The 12500-nt window shown below is 43.3% G+C and overlaps 2 protein-coding genes across 4 annotated transcripts in view; both read right to left on the reverse strand.

Annotated features, from left to right (window-relative positions):
- LOC308172949 (prostacyclin synthase-like) overlaps nucleotides 1–2704 on the reverse strand; it is a gene marked incomplete at both ends in the record, with an annotated part of 12353 nt that extends 9649 nt beyond the window's left edge. Inside the window, 3 exons of the mRNA XM_080547915.1 lie at nucleotides 298–473; nucleotides 614–737; nucleotides 2637–2704. Coding sequence (XP_080404041.1) covers nucleotides 298–473; nucleotides 614–737; nucleotides 2637–2704 — 368 coding nt within the window. The remainder of the gene's footprint in view (nucleotides 1–297; nucleotides 474–613; nucleotides 738–2636) is intronic.
- An 852-nt stretch (nucleotides 2705–3556) lies between these two features.
- thumpd3 (THUMP domain containing 3) lies at nucleotides 3557–12042 on the reverse strand. Of its 3 annotated transcripts, none has more exons than XM_080548181.1 (10): nucleotides 11940–12042; nucleotides 11083–11381; nucleotides 10389–10466; nucleotides 9231–9755; nucleotides 7633–7763; nucleotides 7287–7356; nucleotides 7046–7161; nucleotides 6307–6411; nucleotides 5805–5928; nucleotides 3557–4916 (listed from the first exon to the last, which is right to left on the reverse strand). In XM_080548181.1, the coding sequence occupies exons 2-10, from the start codon at nucleotides 11305–11307 to the stop codon at nucleotides 4728–4730; spliced, it is 1563 nt and encodes a 520-aa protein (XP_080404307.1). In that variant the 5' UTR covers nucleotides 11308–11381; nucleotides 11940–12042; the 3' UTR covers nucleotides 3557–4727. The 3 variants fall into 3 exon arrangements, with proteins under 3 accessions (XP_080404307.1, XP_080404306.1, XP_080404308.1); XM_080548180.1 differs by having other exon boundaries at nucleotides 6307–6414; XM_080548182.1 differs by lacking the exon at nucleotides 5805–5928 and having other exon boundaries at nucleotides 6307–6414.
- Nucleotides 12043–12500: the final 458 nt, after the last annotated feature.

Below are 12500 nucleotides of genomic sequence, written 5' to 3' on the forward strand. Positions count from 1 at the left end.
TTGAACAAAAGGACAAAGACCACATTGTCACCTGTCGTATAATCGCAAGATCCAGTTCTTGTCTGGACAATGCTGGCCTGGTTTAAACCAGACAGTACAATGGGCAGAGCAATTACTAACAATCTAAGATCTTTGGTAAACCGTAATATATTTGGGAGGTTTTTCACAGCTCCGGTACATCTCTGATGCAAGTCGGCAAGCCTGTTCACCTGTTTTAGGCCACCCTGAGAAAGGAGTGTGTCAAACAGTGATGGTGAGAAACAGTGGCGAAGGATTAGAGATTAGACAGGGACGTACTGTTTCATCATGGCTCTCTCTACGTCCGGCTTGTAATGGGGGAGCCGCAGGCTGAAGATCCGCTCCATGAGGACCTGTGCGTAGCGCGAGAAGTCCAGGGACCCGGTGTCTTGGATGACAGCGTCATAGGAGCTGGGATCTAGCAGCACTGTTACATAGAGCCCAGCTACACGCACCTACAGATCACACATACGATACATACATTACACACACGCATGCGCATCAGCACACACAACACACATTTCTGAAACTGATGTTTTCATGGGAAGTATATTAAATGTACGGTTTGTCCTACTGTTTTCTTTTACAATCTTACCGTGAAGATATCGCCGTGTTTCTTCTTCATGCGGGTTACGAACTTGGCAGCGTCTTTTCCAAATTCAAGGGCATGACCTAACCATGGAATAATCCCTTTGTCCAAAGGTGGCTCCTTCTTTGACCTAGAAAGAAAATAAATTGTGCAATTTGTTACGTTAACCTTGACAGGTATAATTTGTTCATCCAAAAGTCATAGATATTTAATATTTTGTTGTTTGCTATAATAGGAAGGAACTGTAGGCGATATTCATTGAATCAATATTTGCAGCCTGACTCTTATCGATGAGTACTCTCCTCTACACTGTGTACACTGCCCCCTCTTATTTACCTCCTACCTCCTACCTCTCTACATATTCAGAAAACACGGCATCGGATTTTAACTGTTATGCGGAGAACACCCAGCTCTATCTTTCCACCAAACCCAGTTCCTGGCATGGCAACTGCACTGCCCTCAACCGCAAAGCGCTACAGAGGGTGGTGTGGACAGCCGAGCGCATCACTGGATGTAAGCTTCCCTCCATCCAGGACTCAAGAGAATCAAGGACCCCAATTGAAATAAGCCAGTGGCTTTCTTGGGTTTTTATCCTGTTAGTTGACCTTGTATGTAATATGTACTTTCATGTACCTACTTCTGCAAATCTTCTAATAAAGTTTTCAATCAATAAAAAAAAAAAAAGTTTATATGACAAACAGTGTGTCAGCAAAGCCCGGAGGATCATCAAAGATCCCAGACACACCAACCACAGCCTGTTTGAACCGATGCCGTCCAAGAGGCGAGGCCTCTTTCCTGAGCCTCAGGGCCAAAACTCAGAGGCTAACCAACAGCTACTTCCCCCAGGAGATCAGGCTCATGAACAAGCCCACTGTATTGACTATCTTCCCCAAGCACACCCCACACCCCAGAGAGGCAGGTAGCCTAGAGGTTAGAGAGGCAGGTAGCCTAGAGGTTAGAGAGGCAGGTAGTCTAGAGGTTATAGAGGCAGGTGTCTAGAGGTTAGAGAGGCAGGTAGTCTAGAGGTTAGAGGTCAGGTAGTCTAGAGGTTAGAGGTCAGGTAGTCTAGAGGTTAGAGAGGCAGGTAGCCTAGAGGTTATAGAGGCAGGTGTCTAGAGGTTAGAGAGGCAGGTAGTCTAGAGGTTAGAGGTCAGGTAGTCTAGAGGTTAGAGGTCAGGTAGTCTAGAGGTTAGAGAGGCAGGTAGCCTAGAGGTTAGAGAGGCCGGCTAGCAATCGTAAGGTCTCTGGTTCGATCTCCGCCTCAGGAGGGAGCTGCATGTGAGCTGGTGACTAGAGGGTTGCTGGCATCATATCTAAGATGCCTACCACTGCTCTTGTGGCCTTGAGCAAGGCACTTAACCCCTAAATTGCTCCAGGGGTGCCGACCACTATTATTTCATTGTGCAATGACAAAAAAGGTTGAATCTAATCTACCTTTGAATCTAAAGCAATGATGAAAACTTGTGGGATTCACAATCCTGATACGACCATGTTGAGACATGCAAGTTTACATTGGAAATAGTACTGAGGTCATTTAAAATGAGATGTAGGAAAGAGGTTTACTTAAATATAAGTGCTCTATTTATACCAGTCTGACTGTTCAACCACATTCCAAACAGTTTGAGTAGGAGGTTGAATGGGATTGAACAGACAGCTACATGGCATGCATGCCATTCTGCGCTTTTAACTGTCACTGTCAGAAATCGTTCAGTGAGTTATGGAAGAGTTTATTAAAAATATGCATGTCATGCAAGCAGAAATGTGATAAGCCTACTCAATATTTGCCATTTGGTATAGATTAGCCTAATATCAGATTAAACACAAACTCTAAAAGGATATCTATACTTTTATCTATACTATTTACAAAACATATTCTAATGATTTCAATGAAGTAGAAAGTATTCAGAACTAGTTTGAGAATGTGCAAATAGTTTGTGGCATGGGGGATTACTGTGGGAAAAAAGAAAGAAAAATAGATCAATAATAGACCATGGAGCAACACGACAGAAAGGAATCATTCTGAACTCACCTGGAGCGTTTGGAGAGAATGAAGTAAATAAGGACAGCCTGGATTAGAAGGAGGATCGTCCAAATCATAGCGCGTTCTTGTGATGGAGGTCTGTGCAGATTGAGCGCAGTGTTACAGTGTGTTGGATCCATAATCCATGCTCCATAATTTATGTCGTCTCATGACGCGACCGGGTGGTTCCCCTGCTGACGTCACGAGGCTCCAGCTCTCCACTGCAGCAATTCACATAATAGTCTACTAAATCGATTTTTGTTTCTGTTTTTGTTTTGTTTGTTCTTGTTTTCACTGTTTTGTCTGTGTACTTATAATAATAATAATAATAATAATAGTAATAATAATACATTTATTTTATAAGGCGCCTTTCATGGCATTCAAGGTCGCCGTACAACAAATTTAAAAACAGCCACAAAATTCAAAACACAAAACACATAGAAATATACAGTATAAAACATAGCCAGCATTATGTCTGTTGCGTACTGTAATGTCTCTGAAAACACATTGAGTAAATCTATTTTCACCCAGTCTACATAATCTATTTTCATAACACAAAAGCCTATTGTATGCGCCTAACCAAACAATAGTTAATTATAGACTCGACTGGAAATCCAATTCATATTACTCACATTCACTTTCATTACCTAAAACCCGCAACGGGATAATGATGAAAGTATCTCATTCGTTGGTACATGAAGATCTATGATCTCTATATTGTCTTCTGTCATGTGTAGACACGATTAACATAAATGAATGAATGAATGAATGAATGAAAGCTTTATTTCGAACATGTGAAAAAAGAAATAGTTATAACAACAAAAAACAAAAAAACAAGAAAAAACAAAACAAAACATTACTTAAATGTATTGTTCATCTATTTGGGAGATCAATTATAAACGTTGAGAGGACAGAGGGATGGTTTAATTTTAATTTTAATTTATTTTTTATTATCAGGTACCATCACATGGCAAACTGTTAAGAATAAGACAACAACGGGTAATGAGCACAGCAAAGAAAATTCCATCAACTCAAATAAACTACCGTATGTACTAGGACCTGGGCTTTTTCCACAGACAATTACACATCCTGGATATTGCATTACTTAGATAACCACAAATTAAAAATTCAGATTGACAAACATTGTACCAGTGCCTAGCAGGCCTGTTGATGCTGGGGTCATTGCTCATCCAGCTGGATGGATGTGTGGTTGTGACTGTGGTCTCGTAATACCATAAAACCCCAAAGAACCGCTGAGGAATCTCGAAACAACACGTTTATTTACTATGACAGAGCCTTTGTACGACACAGGACGTCAGAGTGGAGAGGTGTGGTCATTTAGTGGATTCCCTGATAAACAATGGTCCTCTTAAATCAAAAGCCTCCCTACTTGTCTAGCTGACAGAGACATCGATGATGAATGAGACTTTAAGTAGTTTAACATAGCAGTACGAACATGGAATTCAACGTCTGGTAAACACTGGAACTTCCTAGAAAACAAAAAGGGGTTTTAATTGAATGGATATGAAAACATGTCGGTAGTAATACATTTCACTCCCCCTCCAAAATGCTGCCTGTAAATGCCAATACAATTCAAGTTTACCAGCAACATACTCATTTGAATACTGAAACAAAAAAAGAAAATGCTAAAAATGTATTACAGGGACAATCTGGGATTAGTGCATACATGACTTTTATATTAACGCTATATAGCAACTGATTATTGAAGAATATAACATAGAAACACCTCATGAACTTATTTTAAACGTCTTACTCCATCAGAACCCCGAAACATACGTTTGCTTTACTCCATTGTTTGTAAACAACACTCAACAAACTGTACAGCTTCAGACATGGTTAGAACGACCATTTAGTCTTGGCATCCATCGCTCCATCTATGAAATTGAGAGTGGTTACATTTCTCCAGTCCCATCCCTCAGCTGTTTACAAAAAAAAACAAAAACAGCTGGGCGACTGCTTTATTTGTTGCTTGAATCCCAGACTGTCCCTTCAAATCAAATAAATAATGGCAACAAGTCAGGTTCTCTACACCCTGTTCCCTCCATATTTAACCCCGTTTTAAAGCATGTTTCCATGACGTCACTGGTTGGATCCCTGGTCCTGCTTCTCCTCCCTCCGGCTGTTTTCCGGTGACTCCCAGTCGTCCTCGGGGGTTTGGCCAAATATGGCCTCGGTCCTTTTGAGGAGGTACACGCCTGCGTGCAGGCCGCCGACGTTGACCCAGACCGTGTGGTGCTTCTTCCACAGGCCTCCCATCCTAGATAGGGCCTGAGTGAGACAGACACAGCCTGTCAGGACACACACACACTCAGGGGGACATTTACACTAGAACAGCTGTGGGTGGGGTCATTTGTACCCTGTGAGTAAAACAAAATGTATATCTTTGCACTCGATTCAAATTTCAGGACCCTAATTTCATGACTTTTCCTAGATATGTGCGTTCTACCACCCAGTATCCTTACATTTTCAAAATCACATCAGGATAAGCTAGCATAAAGCTTTTTGCAGTTTTTCTGTGTAGGAGGCAGGCTAATTTACAAGCCGGCCAACTAGTGGTGTGTTAACTGTGCAATGGGGGTAAAACCCATCTGGCCAAGAGCCCACCTGTAGCAACAGCAGACCTGACTCAGTCCTCACAAAGAAGAAAAAAAAACGAAAGAGTTTCACAAAAGGTTTTGTTGATCACGGCTATTATCTGGAAATAAATGAAATGAAAATAATATGACACCTATTCATCCTCAACCACCCATTATTGGCGTGGCCTGGATTTCCACGAAAGCAGGGAGGCCCGTTCCGGGAGCAGGCCCATTCCCGGAGGAGGCCTCCGCAAGTACAGACTAGTCGGGACTCGGGACACTGTAGGTTTTACAGTGTGTGTGTGTGTGGGGGGGGGGGGACAGTAATCACTTTAATTAACAATCCATTATAAATTCTATACATTTAGAATCACTAGAATACCAATTTATTCTTATTTGATCGTTTATAGAGCATTAAAATAGTTCAGGTACGTCTATCAATGACAATTATTAGACAATCAATGAGTAATAATTAGCATTATTAGTACCATCGTCGTGTACAGGGGATCAAGCCGCCTCACTCTATGGACCAGGCTCCTGCTCCTAGGGTGGAGAACCATGGGTTGTCAAGGCTACTTACCTTGGTAAAACATTTCTTGTCCTGAGTCAAGATGGTGGCCTTCCCTGAGCCCGGTCGGCACACGCGGGCCATCTCTCTCAGGCAGTTGGGATACAGGTCCCAGTTCTTCTTCCATGAGCCCATCCTAGCCAGGTTACCACACACAGACATGAACGAATCAATATAAAGGCCTGGATAACAATCCAAAACAGGGACTAGCTACGAACCACTGACTGATGTTACATACGGTGCCAGTCAAAAGTTTGGACACACCTTCTCATTCGATGGTTTTTCTTTATTTATACATTATTTTCTACATTGTAGATTAATACTGAAGACATTAAAACTATGAAAGGACACATATGGGATTATGTAGTTTCTCCCACGTATTCTAGAGAAGAGAATGCTGGGCGGTGTTCAGTTTCTTCTCTCTCACTCACTGAGAGAATGCCAAGAGTGTGCAAAGCTGTCATCAAAGCTAAAGCTATTATATTAAGTTAAAATTAAAACAGCGGTATGGTACCTTTTCCCAAAGGGCATGTCAGTGATGATGATGTCCACGGAACTGGTCCTCATGGGTAAATTACACAGGTCCCACTGCACCGTGTCTATGGGCAGCCCCGGTGTACTGCTGGGGGTGGGAGTCAAGGTAGATAGTTAGTACAACTAGGATCTCATCATACCTCAGGAAACTCCTGTAGTAGGAAGTTGAGTTTTGTGTGAAAGTGCTCCTGTGTGTAGAACCTAAAATGGTAAATGGACTGACTTATATATCGCATTACTCCTAAGCTCTTTACAACGGCCTCTCATTCACCCATTCACACACCGATGGCAGCAAGCTACCATGCTACCATAGTCTCACCTGTCCTTGTCTAGTCTCACCTGCCCTTGTCTAGTCTCACCTTGATAAGGTAAGATATTTTCAAAGCGTACGGGTGATCGGCAGGCGCGTACGCTTTGATAATATCTTCACTCACGATCATCTAGTCTAGTCTCGCGCCTGCACCGTCTGTTGTGTTTCCTGCACACATGTAAAAATATCTGTGATCTAGCAGCGTCGTCGTGCTCGCGCGACCCGGCAAGTAAAACAGCGTTACTGTCGAACCCTGGCCCTAGGACAGAGCCCTGGGGTAGCACAGTGGTGAGGGTTTGTGGAGAAGACAGCGATTCTCTCCAGGTCACCTGGTAGGAGCGACCCACCAGGTAGGAAGAAAACCAGGAGTGTGCAGTGCCAGAGATGCCCAGTTCTTCTCTAGTCTCACCTGCCCTTGTCGAGTCTCTTCTTTAGGTGGTGACTGATGTTGTTGACGGTACGGCTCACTGCCATGTCGTTGTTGTCCCCGGCGATGTAGAACGCCTGTGGCCATTCGATGGCTCCCTGTGTCAGGAGAAGAATCCAATCATCCCATTGGCTGTTTCTGATCACTACTTTATGGAAGTACTGGAAGAACATTAGAACAATATCATTCTAGTGATTCAAGATGGCAGCCAGCTCAGTCTTACCTCCAAAGGTATAGCTCCAGTTCCACACATGGGGTCAACGATAACATCCGCTGCCTGAGGTTTACAGAGACTGTGTGGAGAGAAATCCACGCAAATTAATTTAAAGTAATTCAAACGATTAGCCTAACTGAGCAGACATCCCGTTCAGAACATCCTGATTCATGTACAGAACAGTTCTGTACATGAATCATGACAATGACTACAGCTATCGCCTTACAAAACATATTACTTCAGGAAGTGACACCTTTTTTATTTCTTTTTTCTATTCCTGGTTTATCACAATGAGGTATTGTATTAGGGGATTAGCCCGGCTGTTTTCAGAGTGAACGGTGGTTGAGGAAGAGACCTGAGCATGCCGTAGCAGAGGGTGGAGCGCAGCGTGGTGGGCCCAAAGTGGGTGATGTTTCTGCGGTGAAGACTCTCCTCTGTCAGGGCGATGCCAATCACCACGTCAACGTCATGGATGTTCAGCAGCACCTGGAAGAACAGGTCAAGAAAAAAACAACACAAAACTTCCATGAATTGGATTTGCAATACAAGCAGACGATTCCAACCGATGAGTGTGTCATACCACCCGGTCTTGATCTGATGTACAGTGTACCAGTCAAAATCTCAAGTTCTCATTCAATGGTTTTCTTTATTTTTTATGGTAGAGTGAGTGAGTGGGAGTGTGTGTGTGTGTGTGTGTGTGTGTGTGTGTGTGTGTGTCTCAGTGGAAAAGGAAACTGTGAACACCGCCCAGCATTCTCTTGTAGGAGAGAAACCTAAAAAACATGGTTACAACTCAAATGTTGACCCCAAGGATTGTCAGTCCTTGCATTCATAGCTCTGTCTATGAAATTAATAGTGGTCACTCTATAGCCCCACCCCTCAGCTGTTGGTCAAAGAAGTGGCAGGGAGACCGCTTTGTTGTCGTTTGAATCTCAGATCTCCCTTTACATATTCATTTATTTTTTATTTAACCAGTTTAAGCCAGGTTAAGTCTCATTGAGAGTAAACGTCTCAGACCTGGCCAAGAAAGCAGCCTAAAAAAATTACAGACACACAATTTACAACATAATACATTACAAATAAAGATTAAAAAAGAAAAGACAGATCAAGTTTCACATTGAAGGCAGGCGAGATAGATTTCAGCAAGAGACTGTGCTTTGAGTTGCATTCATGTACGAAAGGCGCTATATAAATAAAGTTTCACTTCCCTTCACAATGTTACCAGTCAAAAACAGACATCTTTACAGTCCGATCCGGACTTTTCCTCCATAACTTTCATCTTAGCTTTAAAAAACTTTTAGTGAGACAAGCTCCTGCAGTTTCATAGTTCTTTGAAGCTCGCTCCAGGCCAAAGGCCTGACAGCTGGAAGGCTTTTTTGCCGAACTCGGTCTGAGACGTATTCCATAAGTATGTTACCTAATAAACCTTGCGTAACGCCATTGTTTACAACATCCTGGATTCTCATTGGTTGAGACCACTATATTGCCCCCGGAGCATGTCTCAGATGCCATGAGTAGAGAGTAGCCGGAACCAGGAAGTGTCAGAACTGAAATCACGACCAGCTCACACCTAAGGCCTCAAGTTCACCGCAGATGACCCCCACGTTTAAACCCGATAAGTAAATCAGGTCATGAGAACTTCAATGGCGGAAATCTCCTGGTGTCTGCTCGGCTTTACTTCGCCCTTACCCCCGCTAGACATTATTATTTTAAACACGTCATTGGTCGTTTTAACAACTAGAACCGTCAGTCAAATCACATTCTTCGACCACACCTGTTTATTTTCACAGAAATAACTACACTCATTACTCATCTGTAGCTGTTATGCTAGCTTTGTTATCGTGGCCTGCAGGCTTATCTTGAGGAGCATGTGGATGACAAGGTTTCCTTTGGCAGGGAACAACGGAATTCTAATGGGTGTTTGGTGCGGTCGTAGCAGGCCAGCATGTTTACCTCGATATCAAACTTCGTCATGTCGGCTTTCCACTGGAAGAAGTCCTGCACGGCACCGCCGAAGTCCCTGGCGGCCTCGTTGGACGAGAAGCTGTGTTTGACTTTGTCCCCGGCCCTGTTGCACGTCACGCGGAACTTCACCACCTTGGCCTCGGGCTCCGGCTCCGGCTGGGCCTCCTCCGGGTCCGGCTGGTCACCCGCGGTGCCATCCTCCAGGTCGTGTGACCCGTCCGTCTTCGCGTCCCCGTTCGCGTCCCCGTCCCCCTGGCCTTCCGGAGACGCCTCGGGCGCCAGCTGGAGCTTCTCGGTCTCTGCTGTCACCGTCTCCACAGCGTCTCCACGCTCCGTCTCCACAGTGTTTCGGTTGGCACCGCCTCGAAGCTTCCCCTTGGCACACTTTTTGGCTCTCCGACGCCTTTCTGCAGATCTTTTCTTCTTCAGAGAGTTGTTCAGCCTCCAGACCTCCAGAGCGTTGGCCCATGGAAGCTTGGAGGCCAGCTGCATAAAGTCCTCTAACGCCTCCACCTGTTGGACAGAACATGTTGTGTTTCCATGAACTACACTGAGAGCGATGGGCAAGAGAGCTGTACCTGTGCCTGTATAGTAGTACTGCAGTACTCACTACTGCAGTCATATAAAACACTATAACAAATAACAAGTTAAATATAAGATAGTTATTGAGTAATTGCTTCCTAAATTCATGGAGTTTTGCTGTTTTACTCTATCTAACTCGAATGCTATCAAGTCTAATTATACAGTAAAGCACTAACTTTACATTTTACATTTTAACCATTTAGCAGACGCTTTTATCCAAAGCAACTTACAATTAGATTACAGGGACAGTCTCCCTGGAGTAACTGAGGGCTAAGTGCCTTACTCAAGGGCACACTAGTGGTGGTGTTCCCAGGTGGGGATTTGAACTCATTACCTTTTGATCACCGATCCAACTCACTATCCCAACTAGACCACCAACCCAATTACTACTATGTCACAGATAATTATATAAATAATTAATAGAGAAATGTAAGTGTTGCTATGGGCATTAGAACAACACGTGTAAAGTGTAATTCAAAAAGGTAAGTGACTGTTATGAAATAACAGAAAGTGCATGAAGTTCAGGAAGCTGATGCAGTGACCCAGAGAGACGTACAAATGTACCTTCAACTCTTTAAACTGATAGTTGTCAAACTCTTCAACCACGACAAAGAGGTTGTCCACAGACTTCAGATGATGTACCTATAACAAAAAGAGGAAGCAAAGTTAAAAGAAAAACATTTTGTCTTCTTTTAGCTCAATACACCGGTTTGGATAACAACCACACAATTGATGTAAGCCTAACGCCTACGAATGCCTAGAGTTCTGCAAAAAGTAAACTACATGACTTATCACAATTACACCACAATGTGTCGAAAGTGTGTTGTCATAACCCTGATTTTCTTAGGAATGTATAAAGGAAATGGTGCTAAGTAGCTAAGTAGTCACATCTATAAACAAGTGTTCTTGAAGGGCCTACTTCTCCCTTTTAAGGAGTTTCCCAACCTTAAAAGCTCATGATCAAAGTCAAGCTCAAAAGCAAAATAAGCCAAACTTTTTTTTAGGTCATTTATCTGAGGATTAGGGTTAGGGTGGAGGATTAAAGTGCCTTTAACCTCAAATCCTCCCCATTTCTCAGTGGAATCTGAGTGTTACTCACTTTCTTCAAAAAACCACCCGGACAGGTTACGACAGGGTTACGACAACTTTTCTGGGGAAATTTCTAACAGTTCCATACTAGTAGAAAGTAGGAATTCGACCGAGAAAACAGGTTATGAGACATAAGGGCGTTAGGACACTTCCAGTAAACGCATCTTACCCGTGACAGCTTGTCTGTGGTTATTTTAAAGTATATCCTGCCACGGTCTTTACTTATTTTTGCGTCAACACCAATTTTCTCCTGGACTTCCTCTACGGCAGTCATCTCAAAGCCAGTGGGCACTGTGGCTCCGATGGTGACTGTGATGATGCTGGCATCACTGTCTGTCTCTGTCTCCACCTCAGAGCTGCTGGCTCCCACAGCCTCATCCTCCTCTGCTGACATCCTAGGTTGGCCTGACTGTCACTGCAGTGCACACGTTTCCCAAGTGACTGCAAGCAAGCAAGCAAGCAATATACCTGGAGGAAGGTAGAATATATATTACCATCATGCAAAAGCCTTTATTTATGTAAACCAGCTCTTTTCCCTTTTTTATTTTACCCGTGGCCCTCTTGTTTTTAGTCTTTTTCCAAGCACCAGGGGAGCCCCCCCTCTACTCAATTTCGTTGTATGGTACCTGTACTGTATTAATGACAATAAAGACCATTCATTCATTCATTCAAAAACAGCTACAAGTAGAACAATTCTCCCCGAGAAAGCAATGACAGGAGGAATAAGTACTTGCAATAATAGCACTTAATGTTACAATGCTGACATCTTATTCTCAAGTCAAATAGCTAACTGGTTGAGAGGTAGGATGGAGAGAGCAAGAGTTCCTTTACCCAATCAACCAAACCTCCTGGCCTAACCTTTCCTGCTTCTCAGTGTCACATCTCCCATCTCTGCTAAATGGCTAGCTAAGAGGCTACAGCTAAGCCGGCTAATCATACATATTCATATTACATTCTGTCGGAAAACCTTTGACATCTATAAAAAGACATTTATTGCAATCAACAGATGTATCCTAAACCACCTACCCCGTGAATGAGTAGTGCAGTACACGTATTTTTTTGACAGTGTTCACAGTTCAGTGCACCATCGGCATGTCCTGCATCACAAAACACAACAACTGTTCCTGCTTCACACGTGGGGGCAGCTAGTCAAGTACTTCCGGGTATCTTGAATGAACGAGTTTTTAGTATGACCGGTAGAGGGCGGTAGAGGCCAGTGGTGGGCGGTAGTGACCGCTAGAGGGCGTCCACGGGCCACAGATGAATGACTATGTGACTGAGCTCACACTCACAGGTAGCCAGTATAACACACTGTAAGTAACTCAACAATTGACTGACTAGTGACGAATTAAATTGTCGATTTGTTATTGCTATTTATTTAAAGATAACAGTAAAAGCATCAAGGTAACTACAATGTTACTTTTGAAATCTTTAAACTTTAAAGTTGGGTGGGCAGTTTTGGGATTTGCTCCAACCAACAAGGGTTGCCAACAATATCTTGGGAGTACAACCCTATTCAATTTAAAGAAGACAAAAGCTCGAGAGAGAGAGAGAGAGAGAGAGAGAGAGAGAGAGAGAGAGAGAGAG

The sequence above is a fragment of the Nansenia antarctica genome, assembly GCF_963989245.1.
Source record: "Nansenia antarctica genome assembly, chromosome: 18".
NCBI lineage: Eukaryota > Metazoa > Chordata > Actinopteri > Argentiniformes > Microstomatidae > Nansenia > Nansenia antarctica.

Excerpts from the sequence above, each read along its gene's own strand:
- thumpd3 (XM_080548180.1), bottom strand. The coding sequence starts at position 11,307 with ATGTCAGCAGAGGAGGATGAGGCTGTGGGAGCCAGCAGCTCTGAGGTG. Across the intron at positions 7,764-9,230 it reads TGACGAAGTTTGATATCGAG|GTGCTGCTGAACATCCATGA; the intron begins GTAAACATGCTG and ends CTGTTCTTCCAG. Across the intron at positions 6,415-7,045 it reads AAGAGACTCGACAAGGGCAG|CAGTACACCGGGGCTGCCCA; the intron begins GTGAGACTAGAG and ends TCCCACCCCCAG.